At 25.8% G+C, this 25,395-nt stretch overlaps 3 protein-coding genes across 3 annotated transcripts; 2 read left to right on the forward strand and 1 right to left on the reverse strand.

The window, feature by feature from the left end:
* On the forward strand, positions 1-7,382 carry LOC105251530 (laccase-1). Its single transcript, XM_011258408.3, has 10 exons — positions 1-61; positions 444-735; positions 1,412-1,693; positions 2,275-2,548; positions 2,896-3,088; positions 3,476-3,660; positions 4,090-4,285; positions 4,535-4,747; positions 6,511-6,735; positions 7,213-7,382. Exons 1-10 carry the CDS (start codon positions 10-12, stop codon positions 7,359-7,361), a joined length of 2,061 nt encoding a protein of 686 aa, XP_011256710.2. The 5' UTR covers positions 1-9; the 3' UTR covers positions 7,362-7,382.
* A 3,354-nt stretch (positions 7,383-10,736) lies between these two features.
* LOC105251522 (laccase-1) lies at positions 10,737-16,104 on the forward strand. Its single transcript, XM_011258398.3, has 10 exons — positions 10,737-10,809; positions 11,087-11,558; positions 12,196-12,480; positions 12,737-13,010; positions 13,326-13,530; positions 13,944-14,128; positions 14,398-14,593; positions 14,822-15,037; positions 15,308-15,529; positions 15,831-16,104. The coding sequence occupies exons 1-10, from the start codon at positions 10,758-10,760 to the stop codon at positions 16,013-16,015; spliced, it is 2,292 nt and encodes a 763-aa protein (XP_011256700.1). The 5' UTR covers positions 10,737-10,757; the 3' UTR covers positions 16,016-16,104.
* A 218-nt stretch (positions 16,105-16,322) lies between these two features.
* Positions 16,323-24,925, reverse strand: LOC105251670 (transmembrane protease serine 9). Its single transcript, XM_020027599.1, has 10 exons — positions 24,864-24,925; positions 24,390-24,546; positions 23,503-23,755; positions 22,855-22,992; positions 22,315-22,481; positions 19,147-19,253; positions 18,464-18,620; positions 17,876-18,125; positions 16,826-16,966; positions 16,323-16,521 (listed from the first exon to the last, which is right to left on the reverse strand). Exons 1-10 carry the CDS (start codon positions 24,913-24,915, stop codon positions 16,369-16,371), a joined length of 1,575 nt encoding a protein of 524 aa, XP_019883158.1. The 5' UTR covers positions 24,916-24,925; the 3' UTR covers positions 16,323-16,368.
* Between the last annotated feature and the right edge of the window lie 470 nt (positions 24,926-25,395).

Genomic DNA, 25,395 nt, shown 5'->3' on the forward strand with positions numbered 1-25,395 from the left:
TCTGCTACAATGTGTTTCCTTCATCAGTTAATTCTCTTTTGCGCGACATTAATCTATTGCGGTAAGAAATATACAATTTTAATGTAATTTTAATTAAAAATTGAAATAACTTATTCAAATTATTATTTGAATTTGTTTTAAATTTGTTTTATTTGTTTCTGCTTATTCAGCTGTTCTTCGGTTTAAGGTAAAAAATTATCTAATAAAAAGTTATTTTCTCATAATGCATTGCATATAGCGTTTGTATTTCTACACTTGTCTGTAAAAAAATATGAAATAAATAAACATCTATGATATAGTATTTCTCTCAATAGCTACATTTTATAGATCTACGTGATATTTCAATTCTTCTATATAAATGTATCATCAATCTTGTTTAATGATGCAATACAAATATGCTGTGTTAATATCAATTAATTTGTACGAAAAACGAGATCGAATAGTTGCAGGGATACAATCGCAGACCGAAGATAATGTAATTTCCATCAAAGATACAATATCGAAAGATGAAAACACGATATTGATTAAAAGAGAGAATTCGGCCATTTTATCAAAATATATAATCGCAGGAGTTGATGATGAAAGAAAAAAAATAAAAAAAACTTGTCGGATTAAAATAAATCCCACACTTTCCAATTTATCAAGTCCTCTTGAATGCGCGCGTACATGCAACGATGAAAAACCTAAGATCTGTTATTATCGCTTTGAAGCAGAGGCATATTCTTCACTTACCAAGTGAGTAATATTTATTAATTTCTATTAGTAATATTTATTAATTTCTTAATAACATAATAAATTATTATTGTAAATTATTATAAGTATTATTATAAATATTACTACACACAATAATGTGTGTGAATAATATGTTTAAAATACTGTGATGCATGCATGAGTATTTATAATCTCTAAATATAAAATTTATCTTTTCTGCATCTTATTTATGTTATATTATAATTAAATTTATATAATTCATTTATATAATTAATTTATATAATAAAATATAAATAATATTTTATTTTAAATTAATTTTATTTGCAATTATTTTATAATTTATAAAATAATATAATGTTATAATATAACATGCGCATGTGTATATTCACATATTTGTTTATGTAGCATAAATAGATATATAATAACTCAATAGATTTTTTTTAATTTCAAATTATCAATTCTTGATATTAATGCAAACATACACACACACACACACACACACACACACACACACACCCACACACACACATACACATATACATATAATGTATATTCACACAATAAATTCGTATATTGATTGGATATATAGCATCTATAATATGTAAATATAATAATAATAAATATAATATATAAATTTTTAATATTTCTAAATATATTTCAGCGTATTAATGTATTATATATTTCAATTCTTACTTTTCAGAGCGTGTGATTACTGTAAACCAAATGCAACCAATACCTTCTGCAACAATTGTCAGTGCGTACCTGTCGACGGAGTGGAACGTCCTATTTTGACGATAAATCGTATGATACCCGGACCTTCTATCGATGTGTGTGAAGGCGATAAAATAGTGGTAGATGTCATTAATAAAATGGACAGTGAACTTACAATTCACTGGCATGGAGTATTTCAAAAAGGTTCCCAATATTATGATGGTGTACCCTTTGTGAATCAATGCCCTATTTCTGCTAAAAGTACTTTTAGGTAATTAATAAATAATATCGAATTGATTTTAATATTATACTTAAAATAAATATGAACGACTGTATACAACTGCGAATACAAATGCTAAAGCACATGTAGATTTCTTTGAAAAAAATAAATGGCTCGCAATTGAAAACCATTGTTAGTCATATATTTTCTTATCATTAATTACAGAAATATTCTTTAATAAGCGTGCAGTTGCGTTTAGTAAAAATTAATAGAATGAAAAGAAAATTTCTTGCTGAAAAATGTAATGAAAATATGTAATCTTTTATTTGAAATTGGTTATGTCTATTTTTAGTGATACATAAATAATGATTTATCTTTATAATGAATGTATGTATGCTACATTATATTTATTATGAAGATAAATCATAATATTTTAATTATATTTTGGAAATCTTGCAATTACACTAAATATTTTAATTCTGCTATATATTTTTGCATTATGTGAAACAGTATTATTGCAAAACAGTATATTGCATAAACGATAGCAAATTTTTCGATAGATATTATGTGTGTGTAAAGAAGTAATGTAATATGTAAAAATATATATATATTTTTGTAAAATATTTCTTCAGATACCAATTTAATGCGGATAACGAGGGTACGCACTTTTGGCATGCTCATAGCGGATTGCAAAAACTGGATGGTATTTTTGGAAGCTTGACTATACGTCAGTCAGCAAAACGCGATGTAAACAGTTACTTGTATGATTTTGATCTATCTCGTCATAATATCTTTATCAGCGATTGGATGCACGAACTCGCTTTATCGCGTTCACCTGGTCGTCTTCATGGCACAAAATTTCAATTTCCGGACTCGTTTCTGTTTAACGGCAAAGGTCGTTATAAGGTAACATTTATCTCTCTCTTCTACATATTTAAAATTATTTTTAATTTAGAGATTAAGAACAAATAATTTGTAATAATTTACAATATACGAATTATGATGTCAAAATATGATAAAATAATATAAAGAATATAATAAAAAATTTTATTTAAATATTTTAATTCCTTTAGAAAATTAAAAAAACATCACACAACGCAATATACAAAGCAATTCTAATTATTTTAAAGATAGAAAAAATTATTTCTATTTTCATATCTTATTGCAAGTTTTTTTAGCAACATCATATTGGCAATATTAATTTTATAAGAATTTAATAAGAGTCAGATTTATTATAAACATAATATTTGCAGGCAAGTGATACTATAATCAATACGCAGGTATTTCGCGTGAAACGCGGTTATCGTTATCGATTTCGCATGGTAAATTCGTTTTGTACAACTTGTTCATCTATTTTAACCATTGAGGGTCATAATCTTACTGTTATAGCTACAGATGGTATCTCGGTTAAACCCATCATAGTGAATTCTATAATCAGTGTTTCAGGTATGATACATTATATTTCAGATTAATTTATTCAAGATTAATTTATGTAACAAATAAATTCAGAAAAAAGATGGTAAATTATAAAAAATAAATTAATAAAGTTAATATCAATCTATCATTCTCTGCTTGGATCAATTAAGATTATATAAAATTTTCCAAAAATTTTATTAATAATATGTCATGCAATATTAACGTAGTTTTCATACGTAGATTCATATTTAACATTGATATTTCTCGAAAATATGCATGTAAAATATAAATTATATGTAATATATATACTAATATATATTAATAAATAAATATATGTATATATATATATTTATATATTTATATATCTTTTTTTTCTTTATAATGGATTAAATATCTAATATTTGAATGATTTTTTAGGGGAACGTTATGATTTTATTATAAATACAAATAATCGAATCGATTCCTATTGGATTCAACTTCGTGCATTCGGAGAATGCAAAAGCAGAGCTATTCAACAATTGGCTATATTACAATATAACAGAGCATCAGATGTACCCACAACATCTCCGCCTACCTTTAATGCTCCACTTCCTACAGGAATCGTAAATAACACGCAAATTCACAATAGATTTTTGCGACATAAAACATTTAATAATTATACATTTACAGTACTTTCATATTAAATCTCTCTTTCTCAATTTGATATGAAATTTTTCTTTTTACTTCTCTTTTCTCTATAGAAAATGAATAAAATAAAACAATAAAAGGAGTTAATTCTATTGTTGAGAACTTTCATTAATATAATGTAGTATTATATATGTATATGCTTAACTTTTCTAACAATAAGTTAATATTATATATCTTTGAAAAATAAAGAGAGAAATAATCGATTTATCTGTATTTTTTTCAAAATAAATACTCAAAGATTATTGATTAATCATACTAATGATTAATTGTTTCTTTGGCATTTTCATTTCTGATTAAAATTTATCTTTGACAATGAAATGATTGTATTGTGTGTTTTTTTACAGATATTAAATCCACTTGATAGTAAATGTGATCATCCAAGAACTGATGCGATTTGCGTAAGCAACATGCACAGCGCAATTCAAGTTGACAAAGGCATTTTTACAGAAAAACCAGATGCCAAATTTTACTTACCATTCAAATTCTATAATTATGATCTGCAGAATCTTTTTGCGCCTAATCATTTCTATCCATTTATAGGTGAAGTTTATTCTACAAATTCTTACTTGAAAACTTTTATATTGCAACATTAAATTAGATAAATCAAGATTTTTGGAAAGAATCATAGAAAAAACTGGCAATATATTGATCAATTCTTACGAAAAATTTGATTTTGGCATTTGCATTTAAAACATTTTTTACTACATATGATGATTTTAATAATAATCTTATATAGTAAATATCTGACAGTTATATTTTATAATGTTGTGCATTTATTTATTTCTATAGTTGGGCCTAAAGACGCGCATGTAGCTTCTGTTGTCAATGATATTATATTTCAACTTCCGTCGTCACCACTACTTTCGCAATTTAGAGATATTCCACCTAATACAATTTGTAACGATACCCACAAACCGGATAATTGCGGCAACATATGCAGTTGTACTCATGTTATAGAACTCCCATATAATGGTATCATCGAACTTATTGTAATCGATGAAAGTAAGCTTTTTGTCATGCTTTTTACAATTTTTTGTATGCACATGCTACTTATAATTGCACAAGATATATCATATACTATATATATATATATATATATATATATATATATATATATATATATATATGCACACCATAAACTACATATATATTCATTTCTACTACACACACACACACACACACACACACACACACACACACACACACACACACACACACACACACACACACACACACACACAACACACACACACACACACACACACACACACACACACACACACACACACACACACACACACACACACCACACACACACACACACACACACACACACACACACACACACACACACACACACACCACACACACCACACACACACACACACACACACACACACACACACACACACACACACACACCACACACACACACACACACACACACACACACACACACACCACACACACACACACACACACACACACACACACACACACACACACACACACACACACACACACACACACACACACACACACACACACACACACACAACACACACACACACACACACACACACACACACACACCACACACACACACACACACACACACACCACACACACACACACACACACACACACCACACACACACACACACACACACACACACACACACACACACACACACACACACACACACACACACACACACACACACACACCACACACACACACACACACACACACACACACACACACACACACACACACACACACACACACACACACACACACACACACACACACCACACACACACACACACACACACACACACACACACACACACACACACACACACACACACACACACACACAACACACACACACACACACACACACACACACACACACACACACACACACACACACACACACACACACACACACACACACACACACACACACACACACACACACACACACACACACACACACACCACACACACACACACACACACACACAACACACACACACACACACACACACACACACACACACACACACACACACACACACACACACACACACACACACACACACACACACACACACACACACACACACACACACACACACACACACACACACACACACACACACACACACACACACACACACACACACACACACACACACACACACACACACACCACACACACACACACACACACACACACACACCACACACACACACACACACACCACACACACACACACACACACCACACACACACACACACACACACACCACACACACCACACACACACACACACACACACACACACCACACACACACACACACACACACACACACACACATTATTATTACAGATGGATGAATTAATATTAATGTATAGCTTTTTTCTTGGTTCTTATTTTATTTATATCATTTGTATAATTATGTTTTAATTAATATAAAGTGTAAATAATTTATTTATATTAAAACCATAATATTGAATTACTTATGCAGTCTTTTAAATTTTTAATTATTACATATGTTAAAAAATACAATTAAATGGATACACATTTAATATTTTACACACACACACACAAATATTTTCATAATATATAATATAAAGCCATTTTTCTTATGTAATCTCTCTCTCTCTCTCTCTCTCTCTCTCTCTCTCTCTCACTGCTTATTTCAATATAGGAAATTATTATATTATTATTGTATTTTACATTTTATTTTTAGCTAAAGTTCCTGAATTACATCACCCGTTCCATTTACATGGCTATGCTTTTAACATAATGTCCGTGGGAGTTCCAAATAATGAAACTGGAACTACTGTAGAAGAAATAAAAATATTAGACAAGAAAGGGCTCCTGCTCAGAAAAAAATTCGCTCCGCCGTTTAAGGATACTATGCCTATACCAAATAAAGGTTATGCAATTATACGCTTCCGCGCGAACAATCCTGGTAAGTGTTTTTGTATTTTATTTCATTATACATGTTGTACGCCTTAAAACACTTTTACTATATTTTTATATATTTAAATTAAAACTTGAAATGATATATAATTGCCATTCAAAATTCCTATATTTCGATATTTACATTCTACGATCTATGGCATCCTTAGTGATTTTAAATTTCTATTTAGTATATGTATACATATCTTATTCATATAGTACATAATTGTGCACTTATGTAGTGTATAAACAAAAAATTTAATTTATAAATTATTTATAATTTTATAATATAAGAATATAAATAAACACTGGTATTTTCTACGCAAATGATATATGTATAATGATTATTATATATATAATGTGCTTATGAATAATTTCCCTATTACAATAAATAGCTATAAAAAGATTTAATTTAATTTAATTGATAAAAACTTTTTTGTTTTATTAATAGCCATAATCAAATTTTAGTCCGATATTTTATTTACAGGTTATTGGTTGTTCCATTGTCATTTTCTTTATCATCTAGAAAACGGTATGGCTACGGTATTCCACGTCGGAGAACCATCAGATCTTCCACCTGTCCCAAAACATTTTCCCAAATGTGGAAATTTTGTACCGTTTATATCTCAACATTAAGTAAATAATTGTTATTTGTATTATATTTGTATTACATTAATATTTAATATTTAATATTCAATTTTTGTAATATAAATATGCTTTCGTTTTAGTTGAAATTGATTATCAAAAGAACCATAATAGTATTTAAAAATGTAATTTTTTTCACATAGATGTTATATTTAAATCTTTTTCTAAAAATTAATTATTAAAAACATTATTTATATATTTAATCCAAATACAATTATTTTATAAATTGTTATCTTTTGATAGCTAATATGTGTTTTTGGTAAACAGGATATTTAACATTAATAACATTATAAATAATATTCTATATAAATTTTATAATTAATAGAATATTACAAAGGGCGCTTATGTAATGTATAAACAAAAAAATTTATAAATTATTTAATTAATTAATTATTTAATTAATTTTATTAATTAATTTTATAATATAATGATTATTATATGCAATGTGCTTGAATAATTTCTCTCTTGCTATGCGCGCCATTTAATTCCTTCTATTGTAACGAGAAAAAATATAATATATGTATATTATTCATATATACAGAGTGCCTCAACTTCCTAACAATACTTTAAGAAGGTGTTTCTTTCTAAAAATCAAATAGAGTAAAAAATTCTAGTACAAAATTGTAAAAGCTGCAATAGTTTTTGAATACAAAATCAAAAAGTGTGTCATCGTTTTGACATCGTGTAGAATTTACGCGCTAAGATTCTAAATTACATTTACACGTGTACCGATATGTCATCTGTTATTGATTTGTTCTGTCATATGTTATTGATTTGTTCATGTCAAGTGATATTGATTTTTACTGTAGCTTTTACTATAGATAATTCCTTACGTACATATGTATTACATCGTACATTATGGCGATTAATTAATATTAATAAATAATAAATAATGTATGGAAAACATAAAAAATATATATTTATTCAAAAACAACATTTCACACAGGCATTTCATGAATTTTTTTATCATGGATATGAATAAAATTATTAGAATTATTAATAATTATTAATATATATGTATATGTATATATTCACCTGAAATTATTTATAAGAAATTTAAAAATAAAATAATTTCTCTATACTTTCAATATTTATTAATTATATTTCGATATTTATTAATATCTCGATATTTAATAATTATATATTAACTGTAATTAATATTGACGATACACATAAATGATTAAAAATTCTGTAAATTGAAAGCTTATTCTTTTCTACTTTGATAAAATCGCCCGCATACCGCATTTGTCAAAATATATAATGCTCAAACTTTAATAATATTTTGCATAAGCAGTATCGGGTGGAACATATTTTACAATATTGATTGTGAGGAAAATATTAAAGCAAATCAAAGTTTTATTGTGGCTTTTTCTGTATTTATGTTTATCAACGCAAGTAAATTAAATTTTAGACTTTACACACATGTTTTGCAATACATATATAAGAGCATCCAATATGTCGCTCAATTACATCTTTCGAATTTATGTTATATTTTAAATTTCCATACGTATCAGCATAATAACTATAACGCATCCGGAATATTTTTTGTCAATTATAATTTTTAATAGATTTATATATATATATATATATATATATATATATATGGAGAGAGATGTAAATATATATGAAAATATTTATTTATCTTACTTGATATTTGATAAGAATTTATAATTTTTAAATTCTCATTAGAACATTACGAAGAGCGCGTTATTTAGTACTTATTATGTATAATCCGAGAAAAAAAATATATATATATGTATATATAATTATATGTATATATAAATACATATAATATATTATGTTATATATAATATATATTTATAATATTCTCAAATGGAAAAGAGGCAATAATACATTTTGATATTTTTGAATATAACATGCCTCTTTTGGGAGAGCTTTGTATGATTTAGAAATTTTTATATAATTAAATTAAATCTGCAATTAAAATAAAGTTCTGAAAATAGTTCTAAAATAGCTGATAAATCAATTTTTATCTGCTGATAAATTGGTAAGTTTTAGAACTTAACTCATTTTTTAACTGCAAATTTCACAATTACAATTTTAAATAAATATTTTATATTATTTAATGTAATACTATTTTTTAAATATCTATATGTATATACAGGGTGATTTAGAGTGAACATAATAAATTTTGATATAAAAGAAAATATTAGATTTTATTCTTAATACTTAGTAAAATGATTATTGTAATTATAATAAAATCATTATGTTCAAAAAATTAATATCTTTCTTTTAAATAGTTTTGTTTTGATTTCTCAAAAGTTTGTCTATCAAGCATATAATTTTACTATTATAGCAGCAAAATTTAATAACTTTTTTTACCTACATAAGTATTGAGAATAAGATTTATGTTCATATGATAGTTTTTTCACAAACAATCTGTCAAATTTTGTTATACTATTTTTTAGCAGATACGTAAACATTATGTATGTATATGTATATAAATCTTCGTAAGTGTTAGTTTACTTCCTTCCTTCCTTAACTGAAGGAAACACCTGATAACACCCACTCGCAATAAGCAGGTAAGTGTCTGGATTTTCAGATAAGATATTTGAAAAGATTTTTTAGTTAGATGCAGCGAGATATAAATTTTGTGCAAAATTGATCAATTACATTAAGAAATAATACTTTTCCCATTAGTTACTTATTCTTAGTATGTATTAAAAAGAAATCAATAAACAATAAATTAAGAGAAAATAACTTATATTTATTCATTCTCACATATATTCGTCTAACTTAAATAGAATAGATTGACTGAATAGAATTAGATCTATTAAATATAGTTTTTCTTAAAATTTTTATTTTGAGATTTTTTTATTATCTCTAAAAATCTATTGATATTATTTGATTATATAACTATAAATTAAAAAGTGATTATTTATTAAAACTGTTATTGACTTATTAATTTACATATTTATTATTTTTTATTTCCTTTTTCGTTATATTATATTAGTATCTTTTTTATAAAAAATAAACAAAGCAAATATAAATATAGTATATAAAATATAAAGAAAATATACTAGAAATCTAACATACATAAAGATCTGATATTCTTATTTACAATAAAAAATAATTTGTTGTTTTACAATATTTTTTGATAATCAATCATTCATTGGTGTAATCATCTATGTTACGTTACACAGATGAACGCATTTAATAATCTTGTCACTTTCGTATTAGTAATCTGACATGCAATGTTTAAATAAATATAAATAATAAAGTATCATTCTCAGTCTGTCGTGATATATACTCAGCTGTATTATACACGTGTGTTCACATTACTTGATAATAAACAGCGCATATAGAAAAATCGTATAAAAACCATATTGTTATATTGTACAGTATCGATGAATTACATTGATCGCGATGCAGCGCGCAACGCAAGTGATTTTATTGTACCTATCAGTTATATTTTGTGGTACGCCCTTTTTCGCAATCTACAATTAATAATAATTAACCAAAATTTAAAAGAGATTAAATATTACTTTATCTTTTAGTTTAAAGAGAGTTTAGTTTAAGTTTTTCGGTTTTAATTTCTTTATGCGCAATTAAAACGTGTACTTTTTAAGAAAATTGCGTATGTGATACAATATTGATATATTACAATTTCAAAATAAAAATAATTAAAAATATTTTGATTAATATATCTTAGGAAAGAAAAATGATTGTGATAAGTGAAGTTTATTCTACTACAGATGGAGCAGAAAATGAATTTTGGCCAGGCTTGCCCGAAATCATAGAACCTCCCTACATCGACAGATTACCGCAAAATAAGAAAGATGCAGATTATGATAATGTGCCAAGTGCTCCTCATTACATTGACACGCAAAATCAGAGAGTTGAAAATTATCCTGTGGAGGATACATCGAATATTCCGTATTACGCCAATACTCAATCGAAATATACAGAAAGTACATCACTTACTCCGTTTGAAGATCGGGAAGGTAATCCACAAAATCTCACATTTCGGCATCGTCAAAAACCGAAATTCCCTATTGCTGGACTGGATTCTTTGAGACCTATCGATGAAAGATTCTGCCTGAATAAAATATTTAACAGGAATTCTTCACTGTCGAGTCCTGTTGAGTGCGCTCGTACCTGTCGGAAAGGCGATCGCAAGATCTGCTATTATAATTTTCTTGCGGAATATTATATGATTAACGGAATGTAAGTATCATATGTGTCATTTTTATGCTTCATTAGACACGATGTATTATTTGTATGTGTGATCTTCATATATTTAAAATGAAATTTCTTTCTTCACAAACATATTTTATTTAAAAATATGTTTTGCATTAATATTGATTATAAATTTTATAATACACTATCTCCTTTATGTTTTCAATAATTGCAGTAAAATAATATGAATTCTCAAGAATAATTGTGCTAATATATATAAATAATTGTAAAATATTAGAAATAAAAGTATTAAAGTAAGAATTAAATTAAAAGTAATAAGAATATGTGCTAATATATATAACATATAAAAAATTTAATACAAGATTAGAAAAAATATACAATACATTTTAATTTACTAATTTCTTATTTAAATTAATAAAATAATAATAAATAATTATTTAAAAAATTACTATAAGTTATATATATCTATTATATAACTTATCTCTCTTATATTATATAACTTATCTCTCTTATATCTCTTTTAGATATAATATTATATATTTCAAATATTGTATTATTCAAATTTTGTAGCAAAAACTTATTCTGCATTTTTGAAATTAATTTGTGCTATATTCTTTTAATACAAAAAGAATCGATCAATAATGCATTTTTAATATTTTTAAAGGGCATGCAAATTGTGCATTCCCAATGCGAGTAATGCTTTCTGCAGCAATTGTGAATGCGTACCTGCAGATGGTATCGAACGTTCAGCGAATATTATAAATAGACAGCTGCCAGGACCAGCTATCGAAGTATGCGAAGGTGATCACGTAGTGATCGATGTGACGAATCACATGCCTGGCTCCGAGTTGACGATTCATTGGCATGGTCTATTTCAAAAAGAATTTCAATATTATGATGGTGTGCCGCATATTACGCAGTGTCCCATTGGGAATGATAATACATTTAGGTAATTATAGATTAATGATACTGCGTTTTATGCAATATTAAGTTTAAATTTTTATACAAATAATAAAATAAATTAATTACCTGATTATTATATTTATGTGAATACAAAAGTAAAACAGAGTTAAGTTTTAGTTAAACTCGTGTTTGTGTGAAAATAATAATTTTTACTGTCATCAAAATGTACATTACAATTAATTCAAGGTATAATTTCTATTAGCCGAACAATGTAAATTACGTTCATTTTTACATTAATATAGGTATCAATGGAGTGCAAATAATCCAGGAACACATTTCTGGCATGCACACAGCGGTTTGCAAAAGATGGATGGTATTTTCGGTAAACTCATCGTACGTCAAACTCCCGAACGCGATCCTCACAGTCATTTATATGATTACGATCTCTCCACTCATGTTCTAATCATTAATGACTGGATGCACGAGCAAGCCGTGGCTCATTATCCTGGTAAACGTTTCAATGAGACCGGTCAGAATCCGGATTCGATACTCATTAATGGCAAAGGAAGATACACGGTACGTTTGATGCCGAAATCAGAAATCGTTATATTTATCTATGAATTTGATAGTATGTATTCATAAATATATTGACATTTGTAATATTTGCAAATTTTATACATTATTCTTTTTAAATATACAACTTCAATCAACTTAATTTGCTTTGATATAAAGATTATTATATAATCTTATTATTATATAATCTTATATATTATAAAGATTAATTATGCTTTGATATAAAAATTATTGATTTTATATAAAACTTATGTATACATGTCTTTTCAATATATATATTTATGAAATTGTGTCGGTTAATGACATTTAATTTTACAGGATAAAAAAACTGGAATCACTACAAATACTACATTGGAAGTAATAGATGTAGAACCTGGTAAACGATACCGTATCCGAATAATCAATGCATTTTGCACGGTTTGTCCTGGTATGCTCACGATACAGAATCATAACTTGAGCGTTATTGCTACAGATGGTATAAGTACCAAACCAAGAACGGTAGATTCTATCACATCATTTGCAGGTACATCGTCGCATTTATCATTTCGTTAATTTCATTATAATTTTATAATAGAATATTATTTTTGGTTTTATAAAACTATAATAATATATTATGGAAATTACATTCTTATAATGTAAAGCTACTTCATTTTATTTATATATACATTTAATTATATATTAAATAATTGTCTTAATCTTATAGAAAATAAAGTCTTATGCACGAGATATGGTAACTGTCGCGAACAAATATTTCTTTGCTGAATTTTATATTTTTAATTATTTGTTGTCGAATTATTTTATGTATATCTTTATATTTTTAATTACTCTTGCAATCATTTATTTTTAAACCATTTAGATTTTTATAATAAGGTAAAAATTTTGATTACTTTTTTACTGAAACACAATAATAAATTTTGATATAATGATTATTTCAAGGGGAACGTTACGATATCGTTTTGCACGCCAACAAACCCATCGGCTCTTATTGGATACAAGTTCGTGGTATAGGAATATGCGCAGCGGATGGTTTACAACAATTAGCTATCTTGCGTTATAAAGGTGCATCGAATGAATCACTAGAACCTGCTGATTACTCTGAAGGTCTTTCTTCTCAAGGTATTGTAAGTACATCCTTAAATTTTCTATATTATCTCATGATATAATATACATGGTACGAATTAAAAATATTGAAATTAATATTGGTCTAATACTTGAAATATACAATAAAAGATTTGATATTTCTTTTCTCATAATTCGGATATAGTGTGCGTGCGTGTGTGTGTGTGTGTATGTGTGTGTGTGTGTGTGTGTGTGTGTGTGTGTGTGTGTGTATACTTTACAATTTTACTTTTTTCCGCTCTCAACACTATCTGCAAAATTATTTTCACAGAATTTGAATCCATTAAATGCAAATTGCGAAGAACCGACGAAAGATCAAATTTGCGTCAGTGATCTGGCTAGCGTAGAGCCGATAGATAAAGATATACTCCGATTCGAGCCCGACTTAAAGTTTTATCTACCTATTGGTTTTTACGCATATACATTACAGGAACTTTATCAACCCAATACATATGATAAATTTATGTGTAAGTATGATGGACATCTTATACTAAATAAAATATGACAGGAGACATTAAGAGGATAACATAAATAAATTGAAATTTATCGAATGAAATATTGAAATATTATAAAAGCTATTAACAAATATTGAAATTAAAAAGTATGCATAATTATAAGTACGAATAAGAACATAATAATAATTATTATCTAAAGCGATATTGAAATATGCTATAATGTTTTTATTTCTGATATAGTGGCACAAGGTAAACTCGCTTTAGCAGGTATAATCGATGGCATATCATTCAAATTTCCATCTTCTCCGCCACTTTCACAGCCTATGGACATTCCGAATAACCAATACTGTAATAGAAATAATTTGCCGGAAAATTGCACCGATAGTGTGTGCACGTGTACGCACAGATTAGATATTCCGCTCAATGCAATTGTCGAGATAGTGCTGGTAGATGAAGGTAAATATTTCAAAGTAGCTCTTCATTCTATTTGATAGATTTTATTAATTTGACTTAATGTTTTTACCTATATCAGATGCATCATAACTAAACATATTTTAAACATATTTTATCTAATATATCTAATTATATCACGATATATCTAATTATTTCGATTACTCGTATACACGAATTATATTTAATATTTGCGAAATTCTAATCAATATAGTTTATGAAAGAATTAATATATTTCAAGTATTTTTTAAAAAACATGTATATCTTTCATTATAGTACAAGGGGCTAATCTGTCTCATCCATTCCACATGCATGGATACGCATTTTATGTGATGGGTATGGGAACTGCTAATGTGAGTAGTATTAACTGGAAAATAGTACAGGAAATGGACAAAAGAAATCTAGTCTATAGATGTTTCGATAACCCAGTCAGGAAAGATACCATTGCAGTTCCATTTAATGGCTATGTTGTACTGCGTTTCCGTGCAGATAATCCTGGTAAGTATTTAGAAAAAATTTCTAAATAAAAATGATACACAACAGAAAGCGTAATTTTTTATATAATATTATTTATATTAAACACAATACACACATACACAGTATATGTCATTTTTGTCAATATATATCTTATAATTTTTTATGTATGCACTTTTTGTATCGTCTTATATATCCACATTAATATAAAAATCTAACATAAATATAACTGTCAAATGCAAACGAGTTTACTTCTATATCATTCTTCTTTGCTATAAAAACATATTTATAAGCAAATAAAAATAAGTTACATATTTTCTTGTAGGCTACTGGTTATTCCACTGTCATTTCATCTATCATCAGATAGTCGGCATGGAAATGCTTCTAAAGGTCGGCAAGCAAGAGGACGTTCCGCCAGTGCCAAGAAATTTTCCAAAGTGCAACCAGTATTTGTCAACTATTGGATACAATGCGTATCCTCCGTTCACCCAAAGCACGTACAAGCCATAATCACAATTCTTATAATCACTATATATACATATGCAAAAGATAATTTATAAAAAAATTGTTGGTACAAATACGTATATAAAAAATTACACGCGGATATAGTATAATTATATTCACGTAAAACAATAAAATTTTTTTATAACATCTATTCTTGTGCATTAATCATTAATGTAAATCCATTAATGATTAATCTTAATGCTCAACTAAATGGTCAACGTTAATGGTCATAGTTAATTGCAAATCTAACAATGAAACATATACATCTATAAAAAATTAGATGTATGCACAAGTACATTATAAAAAATTTACAATAATGTTCGGATCACATTTTGAACACATCTCGACATATTTCATGCTCATTCAAATCCTTGTATGGAATTGTCAATCCAGTCCCTGTAGTAAAATACCCTGGTGAATACATCTGGGAAGCCGCTACCGCACGGAAGCATGCCAAAGGATACAAGGCCAACGAGAACATCATCAGCAACGAGAGGGCCACCGGAGTCACCCTATCGAAATAATATATTTATATATCCTAATATTTTTACCAACATTTTTTACAGTAGTTTTCGAGCTGTATGTATAATTGTAAATATATGATTAAAATTATTATATTTTATAAGAAAAAAATAATCACTTTTATGGAAAACGATTATGGAGGAAAGTTATATCGAAACAACGAAAGTTTCATCATTTTTTTAAATCTCATTTTATGTAGATACCTAAGGCAATTACTCTTTTTTTATAATTATATAAATATTACAATAAAAAATACATATTATTATATAAAATTTATTTTATGATAATACTTACTTTACACATTCCTTCGCCTTGTTCCGTACGAGTACATATTTGAGTTTTTCTAATGTTGTTTTCATAATGCCTATTGCATTCTTTTTGTGAATATCCTTTCAGTATAATTTGTTGCAAGCAATTAGGATTTAAACCGTCATTCTAAGAAATTATTTTTAATTTAGCATCTTTCAAAAAATTCTATACTGGATTATTATAACAATTATTATAGAACATTCGTAATGTAAAAATGTATGATAAATGTAACAATTATTGTAAAGTCTTTCAATCATTTTGTTCGACATATGTGCATTTTTAGATAAAAATATTTTAAATAAAAATAATATAAATGAAAGTATGCAAAAAGATAAAATAAAATATGTGTATATCAGTTTTTTTATTGAATGATAAATAGTAAATTTGAATACAATTTTGAAAAATATGTTAAACTAATCAATGGAATCAAATGAATACATACGATTAAATCTTATTGTTAGAATTAACTACTCAAAAGTTAGTAAATAAAAAGATAATAAGTTTTAAACTTATGTTTATAATATTTGGTTTTCAAATATAATGAGCATTATTTCTGACGCATTAGCCAATTTATTATTGATAAATAAGAAAAAAATATTTCCTCAATATACAGGGATATACATTTATATAGATATACATTTTAGGATAAATCACAAACTTCTAATATTTATTATTTATAAACATTTCCAAAAGCGAATTAGTAATATAATTAAAAAAAAATCCTTATATATAAAATATTATAATAATTATGTTCAAAAATTATAATAATTATTGTAATTATTTAATGTTATTGTAACTATAGTAACTATAATAATTATAGTAATTATTTATTATTATTCAAATCTATATTGATATATTATGATATATTGATCTTTTCGTAAAATGTAATTTTTTAAAAATATTTATTTTGTATTTTTTTAAACAGGAAATAAAAAAGATAAGAAATCGCTCTTGAGATTAAAATTGTATTCGTTAAAATTTTTAAAATTTGTAAGATTTTCGAATATCTTAAATTATAATAAATTGTATATTTACCTCGAGTCTTCCCCAACCAGTTACTACAAAATTACGACCTTCATAATTGCGATCTTCAGTTACCAAGGCAATCGGTTGGATATTTTCATTAAATTTTATTTTTTGCATTACACGGATTAGACCGATGTCATTAATTTGCGATAAACTATCATATTCATCATGTTGTATAAAATTTGCCACTTGATACACAGTAAGTGCATCAAGATAATTGCTTCCAATACCAACAAGAACATCGGACGGATCGTTGAGACTAATAATCAATGAAAATTATATTCAATTGCATAAATATCTAATTAATAAATTAGAAAATACAAATGTTTAAAAGTAAAGAGAATTCTTTGTCAAATAAAATTGACTACATTTTTGCAGTACCTAAGTATGTATATGAAGTAATTACTTTCCCCAAACTTTGTGATTATTGGCGCAAAAATTTTTCAAAAATTGTATATAATTAAAAATTATTGTATTAATACATCTTATTATTTAAAAAATGCAACTAGTAGTAATCATCTTATTACTCATTCAGTTAAAGATATATAAATTCCGCTTAAAATCTGAATATTTTGAAAAGAAAGAAGACATACGTACTTGTTAAGACAGTGCGCTGCGGTAATAATAAAACTCTTACTAATGATAGCTCCACCGCAAAAATGTCTATTGTTCTTTGAATCTCTCAATGATGCTTGATAAGGATACATGCCATTCGTAGCATTCTTGCCACCGACGATTTGTGAAATTGGCAAACCTGTCCATTGAAGATAATCTCATTTTATTTTTGCATAGTATGTTGTTAAAAAGAATTGATTTTAGATTGATACAAACCAATTAATTGTTATAATATATATATATATATATATATATATATATATGCATATATATATATTCTCCGTTTTAAAATATAATAAGTATTAAACCAGATATATCTTAGCAAGATTTTTAATAATACATACTTATATATATTTTGTTATTTAATAGTAAAATAGTAAGTATTAAATGCATAATTAAATACTTATTGCAATATTAATAAGTATAGAAGTTAAAAAAAAGAATTATATATATAAAGAGCAAATTTGATATGTACAAAAGTATATACTATTCATTCGGGACCTGAGTAGATTATATGCGATTCAATCATCATGAACAACATGTTACAATATGATACATCATGAATAACATGTTACATTTGTTACAATATGAGCTTGATCTTTGTATAATAACTTTTGTATGCATCCTTGTTCATTAATAAGATTTTAATTAATGAATGTGCTTACCATAGGCCCTGAGCGCCAAGCATGTTATAAAGAGACCGGTGATAGTATTCATAGCGATAAGTACTGTGGCACATTGCACGTGTTGTTTTCCATTTATATATATCCTGCTGCGTTAATCGAAATCATCTGTTGATATTTAAGGTATTATCTTATTATGGAGGTAGGATATGAATCGTATATACTAATAGAAATTGATGATAGTATTGATAACTTATAATATTGCCATCTAAATAAAGTACGATAATGAGTGACGTAATCAGGAAACAATATTTATCCATATATTTTTTTGCTGAATTTTGAAATAACATCATATAACTAAAGTTTTATTACAATTCTAATATAATTATGAATTTTAATTTTTATATTAGAATTCATAATCATATATTTCTATATATATATATATATATATATATATATATATATATATATATATATATTTATGAAAACTTTTAATACAAAATTTTCTTTTTGATTCAGATCGTGTGTACATTCCATAACTTTATATGTATTATTATTTTACAACAGAATTATAAATATGTGATAATGTATAATAAATAAATTTTATTCAAATTAAATTTTGTGTGTGTTTGCTACATTTCATATTTATTATACATATATATATATATACATAATTATGAATTTTAATAAAAATTGGAATTTATAATCATATTAGAATTTGTCATAAAACTTTAGTTATAAGCTATTTCAAAATTCAACGAAAAATATACGAATATATATAATATATAAATATTATTACTCTTGATTGTTTCATTCATTATCGTGTTTTATTTTTATATAGCAATATTGTAAATTATTATATATAAAATATATATGTATATATTTATTTTAATAAATTTAATATTATTTTATATATAAAATATATTGTATATATTTATTATATATCTATTATATGTATCTATTATATATATTTTATATTCAATATTCATGAATAACATAAATAAGAATATTCTTTACAATTTCATTACTGGATAAAGTTAATTTAAAGTTATTAGTATTTTCGCGTTACGTTTCTGGCTATATATTCCATAAAATATTTTTTTAATATATGTTTACTATATCATGCAAGGTACAAACTCTGCATTTGATGTTAATCTCGCGATATGTTCAGATAAGAATCAAATTATTTTCAAGTACATACGATAACTGTTAAGTATGATAAATGTTCAATGATATCTTAATTATCCATCAAAATATTTTGGGGAATTTTACAGTTAGTGTATCATTTGATACAAAATATCGATAATTGGTCACCACAATATGCAAATTATATAAATATGCTTAATTCTAACACATTTAAATATAAAAATACAATAATTATTCTATTACTAGTATGAATCATTGATCTATTGTAAAAATAAGTGGCTATATTACTTTGTATGTCTTAAATATTTTTTCCTATATTTATAACACTTTCTTATCAGAACAATAAATATTGTAATTATTAAACAATAAAATTAATTAAACAGTATTGTAATTATTAAACAATTTATTCATGATTATTATTTGAAACATGAACTTCCCTATACAGGGTCTACCAAAAGTGTGGAAACCCCTAAATATCTCGGAAAATATACGTTTTACAGAAAAGTGTTTCCAACAAAAGTTGTAGGGTTTAAGAAGATCTATATACTGATTCTATCAGTTTGACCTTGGATGGCGTCGTCAAGGTCAGGTCAAGGTCACATTGACTTTTTTAAATGACACCCCCTACATTTGATTGCATATTCTTATAGCTTAATTCAAGAGCTTTCCAAAACACTATAATAATGTTCATTTTTATTAAGTACTTTGCGAGTTATGAGGGTTGAAATAATTTCTTAATTTTACATAAACCATAAAATATCTAGTAAACCATTCATTTTTCGATTATCTTACCTTCATACTTTTATGTACAAATTAATGAGAGGAATCAATTGGTGTAAAGAAAACACATAGTTGTTTCTAAGAAAAAATATGTAATTTGCAATTAACAATTCCATATTTTTTCTTAAAAACAACTGTATGTTTTCTTTACACCAATTGATTCCTTTCATTATTTTGTACATAAAAGTATGAAGGTAAGATAATCGAAAAATGAATGGTTTACTAGATATTTTATGGTTTATGTAAAATTAAGAAATTATTTCAACCCTCATAACTCGCAAAGTACTTAATAAAAATGAACATTATTATAGTGTTTTGGAAAGCTCTTGAATTAAGCTATAAGAATATGCAATCAAATGTAGGGGGTGTCATTTAAAAAAGTCAATGTGACCTTGACCTGACCTTGACGACGCCATCCAAGGTCAAACTGATAGAATCAGTATATAGATCTTCTTAAACCTTACAACTTTTGTTGGAAACACTTTTCTGTAAAACGTATATTTTCCGAGATATTTAGGGGTTTCCACACTTTTGGTAGACCCTGTATATCATATTTTCATAATAATATAATTTATATTAATGTTTTTGTTAATATATATTATTTATTTTAACACAAATTAATGTAAAAATATATTTAACTATAAAACTTTAAAAGATTTTCAATTCCTTTTCATATTCCTTTATTTCTTTGCTATATTTTTTGCATATACTGTCTGTAATGCTGTAAATAAGGATAATAATGAGACAAATTTTGTTTTACATTGTTATCATAGTTATTTATGAAAATCTTTCTGAGAAGTGAGTAATAAAACATTCCGTTAGTACCTTTGCAAACTTTTGCATAAATAATCAGGACATTACATATTCATATTTATTCATAAAGTACATATATATTATAATAAATCTATAAATATATAAAAAGTGATCTATGGATTTATGAATATGTATGTATGATTAAATAAAATTACTAAAATACAAAAATATAATTCTAACACATTAAATTAATAAAAAATTTAATTAGTAAAAGATCTAATCACTTAATTAACAATATAATTTTTAAAATTAAAAACACATTTTATTATATGAAATTGTAAGTTGATTACTATACAAATTAGTACACGAAATATATAAGAAATACATACAAATATTATCCATAAAATTGAAATATATGTGCATACATATTATACACATATTATCTATAAAACTGAAATAGATGTGCATGTATATTATTAAAAATTGGAGAATAATATTTTATTAGAAAACATATTTTTAATACGATATCCTCATTTGAGAATCAAATTCTTTATGGATTCCGTATGGAAATTAATCCATGATTTATAGTAAAATACTCTAGTAGACACGTCTGGATAACCTGCACCACAGGACCTATAACCATAGGATGCGAGACCAATGAGAACACCATCAGCAACGAGTGGGCTACCAGCATCACCCTATCGAGAGAATGTTTTTAAAATATATTAATGTTTCAATTACATATATATTAATATAGAATACATATTATTAATTTTCTTGAATTCAATATAATCTCTCCATAATACATTGAGATTTTTTCTACTATGTGATGTACAATATTAGAATTATTTTTGTAAAAAAAAGGCTTATTAAAAACTACGACTTATTAAAAGAGTAATATAAAAAGAGAAATAATATAAAAATTTCGATTTTTATTTTTATTTTTTTTTTTATATTAATTTTTATAGATTAAGTTAATGATTAAGCTGTTTTCAAATCATTATAAATTTGAACGTTTTGACAAACAATAAAGACGTTTTATCTCATTGTCCATTTTATACGATTACTTACATAGCACATTCCTTCACCCATCATTGTAAAAGTACATATATGAGTTTTCTTGAGGTTATTGAAAATGCTCTTACATGTTTCTTGAGAATATCCTTTTACTATAATTTCTTGTAAATGATTAGGGCTCGAACCGTCCGCCTAAAAAAATTATTCTTAATTTAACTAAAATCTCATAAAATACAATTTTAATAAATATTAATAATAATTTTAATAATAAAAATCAATTTCTTTGTTTTTCTTTATTTTTATTATTCGTTTATTAGATATTATGTTTGAAATTTATAGTTACTCTATTAACATTTGGGCTTTTTAATCAATTTATTAAAATATATAGCCATAGAAATAGAAAATTATTAAAAAAAATATAAATCTTTCTTTACATATTTTAGATCTGATATATTCTGAAATAAATTATAAATTTTTCAAGCTTTTAATTTTCGCTAAAAAAAGATTTATTTTTTGAATTCTAAAATTTCAAACTCTAAATTTAAAATTTAAAATTCTGAGTTTAAATAAATAGTTTTATCAAAATGATAAAGAAACTATATTGTTCTTTAAAAAATCTATTATTCAAGATCAAAATTATATTCACCGAAGTATGCATAAATACTATTTAGATTTTACAAAAATATATTTTATCTTCTTTACCCAAAGTTTTCCCCAGCCAGTAACTATAAGAGGATAATTGTCATAATTCCGATCGACAACTGGCAAGGTAATTGGCTGGACCTTTTCGTTAAATAGGATAGTTTCCGAAATATAGATTAAACCAATATCATTAAGATATAATAACTCATTGTAACCAGCGTGCACTATCAAGATTGTTGCTTTATATAACGCATAAGGTGTATCAAGATAATTACTTCCAACAGCGACATTAACATTATATGGCTCGTCTTTCCTAAAATATAGATAATCATTACTTCACATGTTTCTATGTTAATGTTTATATTATTGTAATAATATTTATAATTTTTCATACTTAATCTGAACCATATAAATGTTTAAAAATAGAACAGTATTAATTACGTATAAATTAAATATTAGGCTGCGTTTTTAAAAGGTGCTAAAAATTATCATTATACCAATATTTGTCAAAGTTTTACATACTTCTCATTCTTCAGAAATATAAAATTCAGAAATATAAAATTCTTAAATATAAAATTTATTTTGTTGATTTTCACGATAATAATTGTACAATTGTCAATCAACAATAATTTTTAGCGAATTGAATATACGAAGAATATACTATTCTATTGCTATTTTTTATCTACTTGAAAAATATCATCTTCGACCGCTATTGCATGCAGGATTTTTAAGATAACCATCATATTGATAACAGTGACGAATAGAACTACAAACGTTCATACATACATTCCCAATATAGCCTTTCGTAACGCTGATTTATCTATTCTCGCTAGATTATTGAACAATTATACGAATTTCGTTCATGCTTATAATTTCGTTCATGCTCATCATTCAATCATTTGAATAAAAGTCAGGCAATTAAATATTGTAACAAAAAAGATACATACACATACTCAAGACATTGTGCAGCAGTAATGACGTAGTGCGCACTAATTATGGCTCCACTACAAAAATATCTATTTAATGAATCTCTCAATGATGCCTGATAAGGATATAAACCATCTAGAGCATCTTTGCCGCCGATAATCTGCGAACTCGGCAAACCTATTTGTAAATAAATGATGTATAAATAATTATTACAATATAAATATTTTTAAAATTACAAATTAAAAGGTATTAAAAGGTATTAAGAAAAAATTCAATATATGTATAAAGATTTATATCTTTACGATCATTTAAAATGTGTCACGTGCAATAAAATGATTACATATCATGTGATGTTAACATATAAGTATTATTGTTGTTATAATAAGGATTTTTGTACAATGTATGTTTTTCAAAATTATGATAAATTATTTTTCTTCTTTAATGATTAATGATAATGATTTTCTTCTTTAAAAATATTATATGAATAGACTTACCAAAGGCGTTGATTGCCAGGCACGCAACTATAAGGCCAACGAGAGTATTCATAGCGATAAATACTATATGGCATATTGAACATGTTATCTTCGATTTATATAAGTGTCGTGCGATGTTGATTAAAATCATTAGTTGATACTTATTTAATGATTTATGATATTTAAGTTACTTTTATCTTGGCATACAATAAAAAATGTATATGCGCAAAATTAATTTACAATGTTGCCATTTATACAATTGCTATATAAATGATTTGAATCAAACACTAATATTTGACAATTGCATAATAGTATATTATATAATTTTCAATTAAATTTTGCAATAGCATTTATAGCAGTTAATTTATAAATATAAATTATTATAAAATTTTTTTATTTACGCATTTTTTCTATATATCTGCATAATAAGAAAATATTTTTATTTGATTCATCTTGTATATTTCATATACATATACTGCAACAAATAATATATTAATCATATATTTTGTTTTCTTGAAATTTATTTTTACTCTTCATATCAAGATATTAATCG

The sequence above is a fragment of the Camponotus floridanus genome, unplaced genomic scaffold (genome assembly GCF_003227725.1).
Source record: "Camponotus floridanus strain SB8 unplaced genomic scaffold, Cflo_v7.5 scaffold26, whole genome shotgun sequence".
NCBI classification, from domain to species: Eukaryota; Metazoa; Arthropoda; class Insecta; order Hymenoptera; family Formicidae; genus Camponotus; species Camponotus floridanus.